Source organism: Aythya fuligula, chromosome Z (assembly GCF_009819795.1).
Source record: "Aythya fuligula isolate bAytFul2 chromosome Z, bAytFul2.pri, whole genome shotgun sequence".
Classification (NCBI taxonomy): Eukaryota; Metazoa; Chordata; class Aves; order Anseriformes; family Anatidae; genus Aythya; species Aythya fuligula.
In genome coordinates this window covers 13,328,060-13,346,555 of record NC_045593.1, presented here as the reverse complement: position 1 = coordinate 13,346,555, position 18,496 = coordinate 13,328,060, and the positions used below count along the sequence as shown (strand labels likewise).

The following is an 18,496-nucleotide window of genomic DNA, read 5'->3' as shown; positions in this document are numbered from 1 at the left end:
ATTTGCATATTCTTTAATTCCACTAAAAAGGAATGTATCAGAAGAAAAAAAAAAGAGGGTAAGAAAAGTATGCTACAATGATTTTATTAAAATCATTACTCAGGGGAGGTATATTGGAAAATTAACAGGATCAAGAAAACCTTTAATTGGGACAGGAACTATTTTTTAAGTTAATTCTTTTTCTCCTTTTATTAGGATCAAGAAGCAAAATCTACCTCTCACCTTCAAGATAATGTTTTCATTTCAGTAGGCAAGTATAAATACTTGTAATACTTTGAGAGCTTACAAAAATCAAGGAACAGAAGTTTGTTAGATTTCAAAGAAAATTTCTATATTGATACAATATTAGTAAGTCAGACTGTGTAGTCTTTAGAAATACAAGCTACATTGTGTATTTATGGGTTCTTTCCCAAGAAAACTAGGAAATCTTTTCAAGGTACACAATAGATACTCAGTTGTCTTTTGGGTTAGTCAGTTTTAGGGAACTGGTGTAGAGAGAAAAGAGGGTAAATTTAAGATTAATACCAAGTACAGAATCACAGAATGGCTTTGGTTGGAAGGGACATAAAAGATCATTTAGTTTAACACACACACCCCAAAATGGACACAGACACCTCCCACCAGAACAGGTTGCCCAAAGCCCCATCCAACCTGGCCTTGAGCATCTCCAGGGATGGGGCATCCATAGCTTCTCTGGGCAACCTGTTCTGGTACCTCACCACCCTCTAAGTGAAGAATTTCTTCCTAATGTCTAATCTAAATCTACCCTCTTTAGCTCAAAACCTTTCTTCCTTGTCTTATCACTACATTTCCTATGTGTAATCTCAGAATAATTCTCCTGAAGATTCTAGAAGTATTTTAAGTTTTCTTGAAAATAAGTGGTAATGTTTTATTTATGCCTATAAACAATGGACTTTAGGAAAGAGTAATCATTGCTTTTATAGATTTCTAATTAACGCACTAATAGGCAACTATTTTGTTTTACTGCATTTTAGACAAACTGGAGGAAGCAATTACTACTCCAACAGAGCTACATTACATGGCTTCTACAAAAAAAAAGCCATCAGAAACTCACGATGCAAGTACAAATACTCATCCAGGTAATTGCTACCTATGTGGACTTTAACGTTTTGTTACCAAAAAAATGTATTAAACTATAAGATATTGGAATGTAAATAACAATATTAGCTAAAATAGTTATAAATAAAAATGTTACTAATGCAATTGTATAAGAGACTCCACATGCTTTCTGTAAGTCACTTCTGCTGTGACTTTTTCTGAGAGTTCCTTTTTAAATGGCCTTTATCTAAATATGTTTTAGGCAGTGTTTCACATTTGACTGAAATCGCTTCCCTACCTCTTCGCCCCAGCTTTCCTTTCATCATGAGCTGGTAAATCAGAAATTAAGTTCAAATGATGCCGTAAGTGTCCTTCCTTAGATTCATGCATTTTGTTTTCTTTCCCTATCAAGTGCTCAAAACATATAAGGATGTTGGAATCAGTGCTGGAATTGAGGTTTCTGAAGTTCGAAAAAATGAGTCAACCGCGTCTGTTCCCATGCCAGGTGTGGCTTCAGGTTTTGTCTATTTAATTTGTTGCTGTGGAAGTCTATAAAAATATTACCATCTTAACATGTTTTTTATAGGATTTAGCTTAATGCAGGGTATTGATAAGATTCTAATTTATCCCATTTCTTTCAACAAAACATTAAATAATTATAATTCTGTTTATGAAACATTTGTCTGTATCTTCTTTAGTACAGTGTACCTATGCTTTTGTATTTGTGTATTAGGAGGTATCTTTACAGCTTTTAGATTGGTTTTAGTGCTGCTCAATTTTACAAAATTTTGCTCCAGTCTAATTTCGGTTCAGTTTGTAGAATACAAAATAGAAGGTAATTTTTATTTTGGGCTAAATAATGTATTTTGTTTTGTGTTTTGCCCACACAAAAATCATAAATCCATGATAAATCGTGCTAAATAAGATTAATTACCTAAATATTTTCCCCCTGCTAGCATATAAACATACTTATTTTTCATTTCTTTTAAAATTCAGCAGCATTGTTCCATTTGGAAGATTATTTTACTACATAACATACTTTGCAAATAGCTAATTAGATGTCTTTCTAGCCAAGTAGTGTCAGTTCTTTGGATCAAGTCAAGATATGGTGATTTTTTCTAACCATTTAAGATAGAATTGGAAATGAATAGCAATTTATACTGCAGCACGATACTCTGATTTGAGTATTTTTCTGCTAATTTATCACCAAAATGAAAAATAACTAGCGATCAATTTTGTTAGAAGCAAACACTAAAGAAATATATTGATTTATGTTTTTTATTCTCATTTAAGAGAAAAGCTAATCAAAGCTTATCTTGTCATTTAGAGAATTCAGACCTATTTCCAAATAGTTTTCTAGAGTTCCATGGCTTTTACTGCAAATATAATGCTGACTATTATTCTTTTCCCATAGAATCATCTAGTGTCCCTGAGTTATTACCATCAGACATGTATTTAACCCCGAGGTTCCCCAGTGACGTGGAGGAGAAACCTTTACCATCCTTTCTGCCTGATGTACCTGACTTGGTTAGTGGCCCAATTTAAACATGGTTTAAATGTACCATTTGTCTTATGTCAGTTGTGTAATACTGTGGGGAAGTTTGTAGTCATTTTGTCTCTGAAACAGGAAGTCTCAACTCAAAGTGGGAAGAGTAAGCACAGGAAATGATTAAAATGTACTGCTCAAAACACACGCTGTATAATTCTTCCTTATCTTGCTCTTATTTAGAGTGAACATGAATATATCAGTGTGATCGACATTGAAGATAGTGACGTCCTTAATGATTTACCCATGATACCTGAGTCAGCAGAAGATATAGGTACTACAGAGCAAATTGAGAAGTTTGAAATTCCATCTACTGCAGAACTTCACCACAGGGCAGCTTCTGTTACTAATGCAATTCCACCTGAGCCGCTACAGAAGAAAGGTAAACCATTGTATGCTTAAATCAGAAAAAAATGTACACATTTTTATTATAATATCTTACATCCCTACAGAAAATACTCAGCCTTTCCCAAGTCACCTCCTACTTGTTTTCTTATACATCAAAACATTTATAAATTTGACTTTTGTGCTGATTCCTGCCTGCTATAATGTACTATGTATAGCACAGCTATGCCTAATTATTTGCAGTACTTAAATGTTTGCAGTTTACTTGATGATGTTCATGCACTCTTTTCCTTCTAGACAATCATCCTAAAGATATGTCAAGCCAAGTGCAAAAGGAAGATAAACCATTTTCTTCTAGAGACAGTGTAACATGGAACGTAGTACATGAGGATGCCAGAACTTTTCCATCTTCAGGGCTGCTGTCTAAAGTAGTTAACAAAGAACACTTTTCCACAAAGCAGCAAGAAATGGATATGCAATTACAGATGCTGCAGAATATAACAGAAAATATGGAAGAGGATTTCAGAAATACCAAAATGGTGAGTTCAGACTGCTAACTGTTGTGTCTGAAATGGTGTACTTTTTATTTCATTTAACTAAAGACAAAATCTAAATTTTCAAATAATATATTTCAAAATTGCATAGTATTTATTGAGTGAGAAAAAAGTACTGTTCTTTTCCACTTAGTATTTGTTGGTAGACATGGTTGCTTACAGTGATCCAAATGCTGGCCAGAATGGTGATGTTAATTTCCCTTTAAGTGGGAAAGCGAAATAGCACAAGATTATGGGCTCAGTTGGAGATCAAAGGTTTGGAAAAGTTTTGCCTCTGCAGAATATTATGTGACTAATTCTGGAAAATGTTCCCATTGATTTAATCAAATATTTGCATTTTTAATATCCTTATAAATCTAAATATACATGTAAAATAAGTGCATTTTGGACATAATGTGTTCATATGATCTTACATAATTCAAGTATTACTAGTTTGTTAGGTCATGACAAAAGTCTGATGTTAAAACTTTTGAACGGACTCTGGCTTATTAATTCTACATCTAGTTTTTAATTTGACTAAAACTTCAGATAGGGCTGACTTTACGCATTTGCAAAGTGGCGAATATTGGCAATTATTTCTTCATATTACTTCAACTACTTCAACTTCTTAATCAAATTTAAAGCAAAGTGGGAGTAACTGTTCTAAGCATGAGCCAATAGGTTCTTATTTTATGTACTGAGTGAAGAAAAAAGATTTTTGCACATCAGACCTGGCTTAATGCAGAATGAATTCAGTATCACTCTGCAATTACAAAGCATCTTTTTTGTATAGTAATTCAAACGAATAGTGTCCATTGCTTGCTCTCCCAAATAGTCACAGAAATATAGGACCTCATTGTGTCACCTACACACAGTTATTACATTATGTTGGATTATTTAATCACTTCTATCCTTCCTCCACTTGTTCTTTGTAAAAACGATCAGTAGAATGTCTCAACTTAGCTTAGTCAGTTTTATTTTTCACTTTCTATTTTTCAACTTCAGGAAAATTCTGACTTAGGAAGAATGTGGAAATATTTTTATTTCTATGTTTTCCAGATAAGATATATTAGGAAAGTTCACCTATTTATAAAATAGAATGTGATTAATAGGATTAAAAATTCACAGGAATAATACAGTTCATATCTTTTTCTCAAAGCAATGTTCCAGAAGATCAAACTCTTTAGACAAAGTATATCTACTTGAAATACTATAATCCTGATGATTATAAGATTCTGAGGAAAAAAAATATTTAAAGCAAACTTTGCATGAATATCTGCTATGTAAATCTCATAAATGCTTTGGAGATGATATTGTTACTTAGTTTTTGTGTTTCATTTATAGCTAATGAAAATAATAGAAGATTTTGAAATGGCCGCCAAATCAGACATTAATGCTCATCCTTCATTCTCTGAAGTTGCTAGTATCAATTGTGATGGTATGTGTACAGTCAACAGAAGGAGAGTAAATTTTGGATTGTATATTAAACTTACTTTTTTTTTAAACGTGAAGTTTAATGCAATTCTGAAAAGTGTTACCTAAATATGAAAAAAAAAAAAAAAAAACAAGAGAGGAAAAAAAAACAAAGGTAGAGAAATTGAGTAACATTATGGATACTGCTTGAATGTTTGAAACATTTGAAACAATATTTGAACATTTTGAAACAACATTTGAATGCATTTGGTCTTTTCCAAAACCATAATGCAGGACCTAAGCAAAGGATTTTAAAGATAGTACATATTTCAGTTATATCCTAAAATCAAATATGGTTCTTTTGAGTGCTTTGTTTGCTGATATAAAAGGATACGAAATTTGTTCAGTTTTCCCTGTGTATATAAGGCAAATACTTTTTACATGACTCTCTGGTGGCTATGTAGTTATAATATCTTCTGGTTATGTTTAAAGCTTATATCAGCTCAACTGGCTGCTAGGATTGATTCACTGAATATTTATAGATAGATAAATACAAATATATATAAAAATATAAATAAATATATATAATATAAATATATAGGTATATATATATATAAATATAAAATTGACTATATGTTACATATTTACTTACAGATACTATACTGTGCCAAGGAGGAATGTGTTAGGGGTACATGTTTCAGGTCCATTTTACATTCATACCAAAACAGTTTAATCTACTTACGAACTTAATGCAAAGCCAAGTGGTAGAACTAAATTGTGGCTATATCTGTATTTATACATAAGATTATATTTAAGATGTCCATTAGCCTTACACAAAGTAATTCAAAGTTTAGTCTTTTTGTTCGTATGTGCAGGTCTGGTACATATACTGCAGTTCTCGTAGAGTACCTTCATAGGAAGGTATGACTGATCTCTCAGTAAGTGTATTAAGCTGTTGAAAATTATAACTGAAAATTGTTTTGGGCTGGACACATAAACTAAATATGCCACTAACATATAAAAGTGATTGGGTTTTTTGTTTGTTTATTTGTTTTTTCCATTGGCCTGTATTAATTGCTTTTTTTTCATTGGATCAGAACATTATGTAAGGGCCATGATTTCTGAAGATGGGGGTGATGAAAAGGAGAGCTTAAGACCTGAACATCCTATACCCAATTATACTGCATTGGAATTGTGCTCTTCTGCTTCTACAGCCTCTGCTTCTAACTTTCCTGGTGGCATGAAGTCATCTTCTGGTATAATTTTTAAAGTTTATTTTTCCCTTTTCTTCCATTTAAAAATAAGCAATCCCTTTCTTTCTGTTGTAGTACTTCCTTGTTGCTGTTATGTAATGCCAGTGAGCTCATAAACGTCAGTTCATGGATGTTTATTCTTGTGGATATTTGTTATTCTGGTTAGCATATTTTCCAGCCTTTCTAGATTGCATTATTTAGAATAGGCTTCATGGATGTGCACTGATAATAAGTTTATTTGTCACCTGGCAATACAGTATCCCTCAGTTATGAACATAGTTTGGCAGCGCATTACACTTGCACTTGATTTCACCCTGTTATTGAAAGAAAATGAATAACTTTAGGTCTTTTTCAGAAACTCTTCACTGTGCTGATTTGTAGTCATTTACTTAAGTGTTACCCTGAGTCTTAAATAGGCACAGTACCACAGAACACCCATACATTCCTCCCAAAGCTGTCTTTATCATCTCTGGCATCTTTCTGTGTTTGAGAGATGAAATTTCAATTAAACCCAGCCCACATCAGAAAAATAAATGTTTTTTGTTATCACTATATGGTAACTACTGTTTAGGTCCTAAAATGTTATATTATGAGGTCCCATTTCATTTTGCAAACTGGCAGTATGTTGATTTTTGCAAGTCTGAAGACTACAGTAGCGTTAGAGAAGGAGTAAAAATCTGTACTCCCTATTCTTGATGTTTAAAAGCGTAAGATATCATATTTATCCGTATGTTGCCTGTATTGTTTGTTTTCAAGCTTCTAAAAATTATATATATTTTTTACAGACAAACATGTATTTGACTGTCACATCTTAATAAAGAGTTAAAACATGGTTCCTGTATCTGCATATAGCAGAATTAAATATCAAATGATCTTCACAGACACATAAATTTTATAAAAAATAATACATTTATAGTTTTCCTCTTTAAGTATAAACTTGTTACTTGCAAGCTAAGAAAGCTCTAGGTGATTCTGAGTTGCAACTGGAATTTTTTGAGAGATTACTGATTGATTTAGGAAGATGATAGTGCTCTTGCTTCCAAGACAGCCATGCTGTTATTTAGTGACATTTCTTGAATTCCAGCAGTTCTTACCCTGGCTTTTTAAGGTAAGTGGAACTCATTCATTTTCCATAAAAAGTTGTACAATTAATTGGAACAGATCAGTTCCAATTAGTTGGAACTCATTAGCCTCATTGGGGCAGGGCTGAAAACTTACTGTAGTGCCCTTGTCTTCAAAGCAAAACTACCTCTGTCAGTCAAGTTAATAAATGAATAAATGTTCTCTGATGACTGTCTGCTAATCTGGTAGTAGATGACATGCTATCACACAGATTATTAGGCCTAAGTATGTAATTAGATAATTTTTAATGTCAGCACATTCAGTTTGATACATACTATCCCACAGGCTGTTTAACATATGTTATTAGCCTGTGTACAAGTGCAAGATTTTTATTAACAAAGGATGTTTCTGTTTCAGGCTTTCTCGTAAGTGGAGAACTATGTGATGATAGGTACGTATTTTGACACTGGTTTTGTTGAAAATTTATTTACTACTAATAAAGGAATTGTCCAGGTGGAACTGTATCATAAAAATTTAGGCATTTATTTGAAAATGGATGAAAGCTTTTGTGTTTATTAGTTTGAGGCATTTGTTCTGACGTCAGCAGTGCCTGTTACATGTGTTTAACACGAAATCTGCAGAAGCATTGAAAGTTGCTTTCTAGTTGCAAGTAACAGAACTGTTAATGTAGATGCTGCTAATGTCTATGCACGTTTATTATTCCTCCTATCTGCAGAATACTGGTTTTGAATGAGTGCATGTAACTGCTGCTAATAGTCATCTACTGAGGCAAGCTCTCACTAGAAAGTTTTTGGGGAGTTACTGTATCAAAAATGTGAAGCATCATACTGAAGACTTCAAAACTGGGTTGATCTTATGCATTAGGTAAAATGGGCTGACATACATTTTTTTTTTTGTTGCTAACTGCTTTAATCTTCTAGATTCAGCTTTGCAGTAGGAAACAGTAGCTGGCTTCCCTTTCTTCCTGGTCATTTTGCTCAGTTACTTACCTACCCTTATCAAGTTTTTCTTCAAGCATAGCAGTAGAACAAATGCCTGAGTATATTATATAAATATTTAAAGTCAAAATGCTTGTTTTGTGCTGTGAATGCAGATTAGGGAGTGATTGCATAACGTGGAGGATACGTATGAGGCAATAAATATTAGTAGATGGTGATTTTACCCAAAGGAGTCTTTTGAATTTACTGTAGCATGTAATGGTAAACTACATATGATTTAGTTTATATTGAAAGCAACTGATTAAAAGAGAGGGTAGAAATGAGCAGAATTTAGGTAAAACCATTCTCTCACTCGCACTGATCCTTGCTTAGAGAGTTGGGTTTGAAAGTTGAGAGCTGGGGTTCCTGAGACAGGCAGCACCCCACAGCTTCATCTTCACATGCTCCTGGCTTTCTGAGTTGCCAGTTTTAGCCTACTCTGTACTAGCCGTGTGGAGGTCAGGCAGTCTGTCTCTGGGACCATGTTTCTTGATGATTTATTCAGACCTATCTTTGAATAGTTAGTCAGGTCTCACTCATTCTGCCCCATTCACCTTAGGGAGAAATTTGGTGGAAATGCACATACTGGCAGTGAAGCTAAGGTGATAGCTTGTAACTTTTTTAAAATAGCACATCTATACATGTTACCACTGTATTCCTTGTTTGCACTAACACAGTCAGATGTAGGAGAAAGAAAATGATCTAAACGATTCTGGTAAAATAACCTGAGTATTCTCATTTTGAGCGTAATAGGAAGGATTTTAGCTTTTCTTACAGGCATATTCTATTTCAAATCAGTAACATTTTTTCTGCTGCCTAACTTTGAGTTTTTTAGAAGATCCCTTGCAAATTACTGATTTGAATGGTGTTACTGACATCATTAGTGGTGTTGTAGTAGAAGGTAACATCTCTCCAGTGGATGCAAAAATGGCAGCTAAGAAAATCTCTAGGTAATAATGTCTGTTTTTCATTATCTGTTGGTCAAATAATTTTAACCCCAGTTATTCTTCTCATAGCATACACCCTGTAAACAATGGAAGCAAGCATGTGAGTTGAGTTGGTGTCAATGGGACTCATTCATAATAGAACTGTTTAATGACCACTGTTTTACTATCCATTATTGTCTAAAGTGCCAATTGTGGTTTTGTTTGTTTGTTTTTAATTCTTGGTTTTAAGATTATTTCCTTCCTACTCACTAGTTCCTTCTGCAAGTGACAAATTGGAGTACAAGTCTCTACAGACATCAGAATCAGCTCAGCCAAGGACAGGAGCCTTCTAAAGCAGTTCTGATAGACAAAATAGAAATTTCCTGACAGTGGCAAAGCAGCTTCGGAACTCGAGCTGGTCATTCTTGCCTCCATGCTGGAGATTTCTCTGCCTTTCTGGCTATTAGTTATAAAATCATCTGTGTTCTTTCCTGATATAGATTGAAATTGCAACTGTTTCCTACTCCTGTTTATAATATTAATTCCTTACAAGGCAAAATTACAGCTGTTGAGGATGATAACATGTCCAAACATTTCTTTAACTCCAGCAGGCTTGATGCTATGATTACTTTCCTGGGAAGCCTGTCCCAGTGCCTGACCACCCTCTGGGTGCAGACCTTTTCCCTAAGCCCCAGCCTGACCCTCCCCTGTCCCAGCTCCATGCCGTTCCCTCGGGTCCCGTCGCTGCCCCAGAGAGCAGAGCTCAGCGCCTGCCCCTCCGCTCCCCTCATGAGGGAGCTGCAGGCCGCCATGAGGCCTCCCCTCAGCCTGCTCTGCTCGGGGCTGAACAAACCAAGAGGCCTTAGCCGCCCATACACTTTGCCCTGCAGACCCTTCACCTCCCCTGCAGCCCTCCTTTGGGCACTCTCTAACAGTGCCCCTCTTTTGGGCACTCTCTAACAGTTTTATGTTCTTCCTATACTGTGACACCCAAACCAGACACGGTACTGGAGGTGAGGCTGAAGCAGTGCAGAACAGAGCAGGACAATCCCTTCCCTCAGCCAGCTAGCAGTGCTGTGCCTGATGCACCCCAGGGCATGTTTGGTCCTTTTGGCTGCCAGGGCACCCTGCTGGCTCATGTTCAACTTGATGTTGATGAGAACCCCCAGATCCCTTTCTGCGGGGCTGCTCTCCAGCCTCTCGTCCCACAAGTGCGTACATGCATCCAGGGTTGTTGCCTTGTCCCAGGTACAGGATCCGGCACTTGCTCTTGTTGAACTTCCATATTGTTGGGGATTGCCCAGCTCTCTGATTTGTCAAGATCTCTCTGCAAGGCCTCTCTACCCTTGATGTAGTCAACATCTCCTCAACCATTTCAGTGCTATTGTCTGAATGCAACTACCAAAGAGAAGAAAAGTTTTAGGAAACATCTTGGTAATTACTTGCATACCAATATTTATATGAAGTAGAATTTTACAGAAGAGTTTCCCATCTGGGAAATTTCAGAATTGAGTCAGAATTTTGAATGGATTGCAGTATTTTTTTGTCATGTGTGGTTGTCATTGTTTGCAATTTAAAGAACATGCTAGGTTATTTCTCATATACATGTGCTTTCAGGATTCATGATTCTGCTACCGGACATTCTAAAAAAACAGAAAAGGAGAAGAAAGAGATACGAGCATGGATGAGAAGAAAGCAAAGGGAAAGAATGAGAGAATATGTGAAGAAACTTGATGAACAAAGACAGAAAGAGCATAATCCATTCAATTTAAGAAAGAATATGGTAGGAACAACGGGTATCTTAAAGAGTAACTGTTATATATTGCATAGTTGTTCAGATTAGGTTAGATAAAGGCTGTCAGTATTTTTTCCCCATTTTAATTTTGCTTTTTGTATACATTTTATTTTATTGCAACTGGCTGTATGCATGTTAGAAGTGATCAGTGAGCAAATGCACCACAGTTCCTCACAGTCTTCCGTAATGTTGGTGGCAATTATAACCTGACCCCAAGATCAAGATTCAGGCTTTGTTGACCACTAACTGTAATGGAGACAGCTTTAACATTCACCAATAAAAGATGCATTTTGTTAGGGACTGGGAGCTACAGGAGTTATGAAGATATGTTTAAGTCTTGTTTCATATACCACCACTCCACAAAAAAAAAAAAAAACACAAAAAACAATGAGTTTAAAAAACAGAGTTCAAAAGGTAACATCTGTTATGACAATGAGACAGTGATAAAATATTGAGGTCAGCCATCCTTGTCCTTAATACACACACATATTTGTGCAATTATGGAGGGTCAGCAGAAATGTCAGACCATCTTAAGTATTTAATGGATTTTCTTTCTCAAAGGCTGTTTTCAACACAGGCTCAGAAAACAATTCCTTCCCTTCCAGATTTTTTTTTTTTTTTTTAATTTTAATTAATAGAATCACATTTATGGTGTGATGCATCTCTTCAGAGCTGCACTGTGCTGGAATAACTGAAGAAAACAAAGGTTAAAAGTAGTTCAGAAATAGTTTCCCAACCTGTATTAAGTCATAAAAAAAGCATTTGTCACCTAGATACTTTCAGGACCTGAAAAGACACAACTGAGTAGAGGGAGTCTCCAGGTTTATAGGAGATGAAACCTAGCACTAGCAATTGCATCCCATACTTTTTACTGATAAACTTGCTGTAAATTCTTTCAGGGTGAAGCTATGCTAGGTTTAACTCCTGAGGAGCAAATATGTAACATGCAAAGACTTCCCCTTTAATACATGGTTTTCTATTGATGGTAAGAAGCAATAGCAGGTGTCATCAGAGTTGTCCCAGACTTCTCTTTTGTACATGTGTGAAAAGAAGTGATGCAAAGAAAATGTGCATTGTCTTACCTGTACTTCTCTCCCTCTCCTGTGTAGTCAACCCGTAAATATATACTTGGTGCTTCCGTTACAGACTTTTCCCTGGAATTCATTAGATGGACAAAGTCTCAGTTCTGTTTGTTTTTTTTTTTTTTTTTTTTTTTTAATTGTACTCCAGCAAACAGAACAAAGTGCAACCCTGTCCTGATTTTTTAAATTAATTACTTTCAAGAAAATAACTGGTTTTTAGGAAGCTGAGTGCAAGGACAAATTTTGGGCCTGACAGGGATGGCATTTTAGGATTAAGGCATGAGCTATGGAATGTGGAACTGCAGGCTTTCAATGTATTTTTAGAGCTTGGAAGTTTATAGGGGCAATCTTAACTGAATCCCATGGTTAGGGCCATATGCTTTCACATTGTTTTTCATTCTGGAGAGTGTTTTAAACAGTAACTTTCAGGTCAGGTAGATTTAAATTTTGAGATTGACGGAATGGAATGAGACCACAATACAAAATAAGTTAATGATTGTTGTACTTTCTTCCACAGCATTGTAGTCCTACTTCAAAGGATATTAAAATATTCAGGAAGAAGAAGGAAGAAAAAGACAAGTAAGTTGCTATATAGGTAACTTTTGGAATTCTTATTACCAATTTTCTAGTCCTAAGAAGAGGTAGTTTTAACTACCTTGTCTGTGTGAAATTTCAGAGACAAATGGAATTTCAACAAACAGTGCAAACAATTCATGTCTGCATTACTATTTAGGACATGTCTGAATACTTTTCATCCTTGCCTGTATTTTTCACTTTCCAAACATGTATATTTATTTATTTATTTATATGTATGTACATATATGCATATATGTATACATACATACATACATGATTTTGGCAACACTGACTCATGCTTTCTGTCAAAACTATTATTAATAAATGCTTTAGCTTTTTGCAGATTATCTTGAAAGGGTTAGTACATGTTCTCTGAAACTGTAAAAATATGACTTTTTTTTTTTTTTTGTTACAAAGTAGACTTACAAGCCTCACAACCCAGCTGCAGTTAAATCATAGAACTATAAAATGCTTTCAGTTGGAAAGGACCTTAAAGATCATCTAGTTCCAACCTCCCTGCTATGGGAAGGAACAATGAGTGGTAATACGAGTTAATACATAATATCATGGTTCCATTTTTCCACAGAGTGCTGTTATCTGAACATCACAGTATGAGAGTGTCACAAGCACTTTCTCTGATGAATGAAATGTTATCTGAAACATTGGTGTTACCTGCAAGTGAACACAGACCATTGTCCAGGACAAGATCACCTCAAGAGTGTAAAAAAAGGCACATGATGACTGCTAGAGGGTAATGAATTTTAAGCATTAACCGTATACTAATGTTTTTGGCTTCACGTTTGTCTGCAACCTGTAGTGCTTGTTATAGGGATTAGCATGAGAGAAGCTTTATGTTCTGGCAGAATCAAAGATACACTTTGGCTGGATCAGAGGAGTCTTGGCTTCCTGTATCTTCTTATAAGTGCCAGAGCAAATCCTGGAGGGAGCCTTAAAAACGCCTTTTGGAGCACAGAATGAGCCAGCTCTAGAGTCAGAGCTATAGTCAATGTCCTAACCCATTCCACTCAGCAGCAATCAGGTACCTGGAATATACCCAATAACATAGGTAATGATCTCAGTAGCATCCAGTAACAAGCAAGAAGAAAACAAAAATACTACTGTGCACACACATAGACTAAATAAATTAGTGTTTTGGTAAACTCTTAATTTACTGTCTTCCTTTTTAGTTTAGGACATCAATTTGTCTAGAGTTTTAGTTATTCTTTGTTTTGAACACAGGTCCTTATTACCTTCTGAAGAGATGGTGATGTATGAGTATTACAAATTGGTAAATATATTCTTCTTGATGGCTTCAATGTCACATATATAGAGAATCACAGAATGGTTTGGGTTGGAAGGAACCTTAAAGACCATCTAGCTCCAACCCCCTGCCATGGGCAGGGACACCTCCCACCAGACCAGGGTGCCCAAAGCCCCATGCAGCCTGGCCTTGAGCACTTCCAGGGATGGGGCAGCAACAGTTTCCCTGGACAACTTGTTCCAGTGCCTCACCACACTCACAGGAAACAATTTCTTCCTAGTGTCTAATCTAAATCTACTCTCTTTTAGTTTAAAGCCATTCTCTCTTGTCCTGTTACTCCGCTCCCTGACAGAGTCCCTCTCCAGCTTTCCTGCAGGCCCCCTTTAGGTACTGGAAGGCTTCTGTAAGGTCTCCCCGGAGCCTTCTCTTCTCCAGGCTGAACAACCCCAACTTGTCAGCCTGTCTACACAGGAGAGGTGCTCCAGTTCTCCGAGCATCTTTGTTTCTCCTCTGGACTTGGTACATCATACAGGTGTATATTGCAGTATTATTTTTCTACCTCTACAACTTTGTTTTCCAGACTAATAGGAGGAAATGGGTACAGTTCAGATAATCCTGTAAATTCTGGACTTATTTCTGGAATATTTCTGCATTCTTTTTAAATAGGTAAAGTTCCAGGATAGATCATTCATCTGAATGTAGTCAGTGCTGTACAGAGCCTCCTGGTGTGTAATGGTTTAATGGTACCAGCCCTACCAAAATCAGAAGCGCTATGGGAAGTCATACAGAAAGCCACCTTAGGAATGGCAGTAACTTCTGTTAAATTAAAGTTTTTTGTTAGACCTAAACTGGTTCTTTGTAAAGCTAATTTGGTTGTCTTCACTGCACTTTGGACTCTGTTGGGGCTTACTGGCCCAACAAGCACTGTGTAATGTTGACAGAGCTCAGCTAACTGGGCTGTGATTTGTGTGCCCTTTCTGCCTTGTCTTAATATGCTCTGTGAGATGCAGTTTGTGTGGATGAATAATAAACGGTACATATTTGTGTGTGTTGTATTCTTTTTCTTGCTTTAGAGGTTATCCAAAGAGTCATGTTCTTTCAGAAAGGAGCAGAGCTGCTGCCAAACCCAGCTTTGGCCAAAAAGATCACCATTTCACCCCAACTCTTGGTTTAAAACAGCCTAAGGGTAAGAACAGAACTGCCTTAATGAAGGCACATACTGCAGATCTTTTTAAAAGTGACTACTGGATTTTGGTAGTGAGGAGTTTTAATACCCATGTAGAAAATCATACTCAAAGTGCTGGCAGTTTCTTGTCCTCGGTATTTTGAAGGTGTGTTCTCTTTGACATTTCAAATGATAGATGTTGCCTTTCCTTGTCATCTCTTTCTAAATCCAAAATAGCTTAATTTTGCTATAGCAAGAGTACTGTGTAATCCAGGAAGCAATTTCACAGATTAAAATTTTGAAGCATCTTTGGGTAGATTTGGCCTACTGCATCTAATACTGGAAATGTTCCTTTGTATTTCCAGGACATGGAACTATACTTTTACAGAAAAGTACAGTCAGAGGAAAAATGAGAAATACTGCAAACTGTCCTGTTAATTCCAGATGCTGTAAGTTACAAAATTACATAGTGCTGTTCAGCTACATAATGCGGTGGAAAAATAAGATACATGTGCATGCCTGGATAGGATTTACACAACAGAGGCCTCAGATACAGCATTACTTTTACAAAAATGAAAGTTGCTTTTTTTGCCACATACAAACAGTTTTTAGTTGGGGTTTATGAAATATTTTAATTGCCTCTGTTAATCTTCTGAAAGGTTTTAGCCAGATGGCAGTTTCAAGATTCCTAAAGCATATGTGCCAGGTTTCAGTGATTCCCTGAAACAGTCATTAGGAAAACATGAGACTCGGCTCTTTTTTTCAACTAAAACCCACAGAGCATTAGCAGTACAGTATACAGATATTGTGCTACTTCCTTACCTTTCTATCCTGCTTACTTTCTGAGCTCTGTAAACTAAGAATTCTCTTTGCTGTCCCTCCGTAGCTTATCTATTTGAGGTTTGTTTTCAGGTTTTTGTTGACATAATGTTAGTGGAAGAATTGGACTGAACTTGCTTTAAAAAATATAAATTTTTAAAATTGTAGTGATCCTTTTTCCTTTATGTCTATCTGCATAGGTCTGGATCCACAGAAGAGTTTCTTCACATAAATGTTTCCTCCTAATCACATTCTTTAAAATATGCAAGACTTGATTACACAAGCAGAATTTCTGAAAAGACAGAACAAGATTCAGGAAAGAGTTTATTAAGTCTGAAACTAAGGAAATACTGTGGGTAGATTTCATTCTAGCCTACACCAGAGTTAGGATAGTGGCAAAATAGAGAACCTATTAGGCTAGCCACATGCCAGTTTATTTGTTGTCAGTGCAGGAAAGGGAGAGAAGCAGTGGCAAAGCAACAAGGCATTTTTCCTAAATCGTTCACTCATCTGTGGAAAATCATTCTCTGTTCAAACACTCTCTTTAAGCTCATTCTAAAAGTTGATCTGTCTCTGATTTCATGTCACCTTCTTGACTGTGTTTCTCTGATACATCTCATCGCTGCTAAGGGTTTCACTAAAACTCTGTCTACTAAGGTGCGTGTATATTTTTTTATTTAAAGTCTGAGTTGTATGTAGTTTTAGTCCTCTGCTAAATAAGGAGCAATGTCCCTTTTGAGGGATTGCACTTCAGAATCTGGATGCTACTACTGTAGTCTTACTCAACTTCATGTTCTGCACTGGAAAGACAGGGTGAGCCTTGGAGGGGTCAGCAGCATCTTCTAGCCTCCACATCAGTTCAAGATCAAACAGCATACTGTTGTTACGTGTGCTTACACACATTTTCACTTCTTAGAACTTAGAGCTTCTGTTCTTGGAGTAGTTTATAGACATGCAAAATAGGAAGAAATGTTACAATGTTATTGTTGGTTTGTTTTCTCCTCAGCTGCTGAGCACAGAGTCAGCAGAACACCAAAACAAAAGCCTCCACATGTTGCCACAGCAGTTCAGACAGAAGATCTTGATCATGAGTCTGATCGAGATATAGAAAGCCCTTGGACTGTGCCTGACGACATCCAAAGAATACTTCAAGATACTCATGACACCTTGTTTCAGGTAAGAGGTCTGCTTGTTCTAGGAACGTTGTGATACCTGCTGTGTAGCCCTGGTCCTTTGTTTACTTCTGCCATACTTAAAATGTGGTTCTCTGTTCAAAGTGTATGGGTGGGATTTGTCCAAGAATGATACGCAGCGTTTCAGCTCATCTTCTTTTCCTCCAACAGGACTCTGCACATCATACTGCTAGTTTCTCTCCTGTTGGCGTTAACAACACCGATGATGTTTCTGAAAGCACAGAGAGTATCCTCAGCAAACTGGATTGGAATGCAGTTGAGGCTATGGTAGCAGATGTGGAAGACACATGAACAAAATTTTTCAGCCATTGCACACTTTCAAGACAATTGCTGGTGTTTTTGGTTTTTAATAATCATTGGTCTACTTAAAATGGATCAAGGCTTTTATTGATTATCTCCTAAGTGGCACAGAAACTCACTGCTTGCTGTCATGTCTGGATGAAATTCAATTCCTTAATTTGTAGTTTGCTTTCTAATATGTCTTCAACTCAACAACAACTAGATATAGTTGGTAAATGCAGGCCTGTGGTCTTAATAAAAAAAAAAAATCTGGGTCAGATATTTTGCCCCTCAAACACAAAAAGTTTTGTTCTATTTTAGAACACTGCACAGCTGTTTTACATTTGTATTTAATATTTAACATTACTATTGATGAAGTGAATTTTGTAACTCAACAATTGTGATTAGCTGATTTAATAAAAGCAAGTTTATTAGTTTCTGCTGTGAAGTGATTTACACACAGAGCAATGTTACTACTGTGTACCACTGACTGCATATGCACTACCCTAATATTTTAAACCCAGCTTACTCATATAATAGATTAGAGAAGTCTTAAAACAAGTTGAATGACAGACATATAAATAGGCAGCAATAAAGTAATATAGACATCTGTACAAGACAATACAAAGGACAAGTTACTGAGGTAAAGAAAAAAATAGCATTATACAGTATGGTTGAACAGCAGTCCTGTCAGAGCTCTTTTAGCAGGCACCAGGTAGTTGAAAAAATTGCCCTATGTTCAGTGCCCATAAACTCTTCGTAGTAACCCAGAGAGATGCAGTTGCGGTGGCTCTTTCACAACAGCAACAGTTTTTATTTCTGTAGTGAAAATTTTTGATTTGTTCATGGAAGTTAACAGTGTGCTAACTTCCAGTTGTTAATTAACTGTCACCCAATACTATAGTTGTTTAAAAAATGCAAAATTTTTGCCTGTTTCAGAGTACAGCTGCATCTTGGCAAACATAAGAAATATGCTTCAATGAAAGCTTGGTACAGGATTACAGACATAATAGGGTAGATGTGCCAGTTTCTGTATTTTCAGAGATCAAAATCGGCTGTGTACTCCTAGGAGTCCCCAGAATCTGTATCAGCTTGTTCCAAGGGGTGCCCAGAGTGCAAGACACAGTGCAGGGAGTGACCATCTCCAAATTAAAAGGGCAAGTACTTCCAAGGAGCCGGTCCAAAAGATGG

The 18,496-nt window shown here is 36.3% G+C and overlaps 1 protein-coding gene across 1 annotated transcript in view; it reads left to right on the top strand.

Moving 5' to 3' along the window:
• Positions 1 to 17,574, top strand: part of CPLANE1 (ciliogenesis and planar polarity effector 1) — a 58,372-nt gene extending 40,798 nt beyond the window's left edge. The window contains exons 37-51 of the mRNA XM_032206281.1: positions 196 to 250; positions 996 to 1,100; positions 1,472 to 1,564; positions 2,474 to 2,586; positions 2,789 to 2,987; positions 3,248 to 3,489; positions 4,828 to 4,921; positions 7,629 to 7,662; positions 9,037 to 9,161; positions 10,776 to 10,918; positions 12,530 to 12,591; positions 13,175 to 13,339; positions 14,923 to 15,035; positions 16,840 to 17,009; positions 17,177 to 17,574. Of these exons, the coding sequence (XP_032062172.1) occupies positions 196 to 250; positions 996 to 1,100; positions 1,472 to 1,564; positions 2,474 to 2,586; positions 2,789 to 2,987; positions 3,248 to 3,489; positions 4,828 to 4,921; positions 7,629 to 7,662; positions 9,037 to 9,161; positions 10,776 to 10,918; positions 12,530 to 12,591; positions 13,175 to 13,339; positions 14,923 to 15,035; positions 16,840 to 17,009; positions 17,177 to 17,317 (1,854 nt within the window). The 3' untranslated portion in view covers positions 17,318 to 17,574. The remainder of the gene's footprint in view (positions 1 to 195; positions 251 to 995; positions 1,101 to 1,471; positions 1,565 to 2,473; positions 2,587 to 2,788; positions 2,988 to 3,247; positions 3,490 to 4,827; positions 4,922 to 7,628; positions 7,663 to 9,036; positions 9,162 to 10,775; positions 10,919 to 12,529; positions 12,592 to 13,174; positions 13,340 to 14,922; positions 15,036 to 16,839; positions 17,010 to 17,176) is intronic.
• Positions 17,575 to 18,496: the final 922 nt, after the last annotated feature.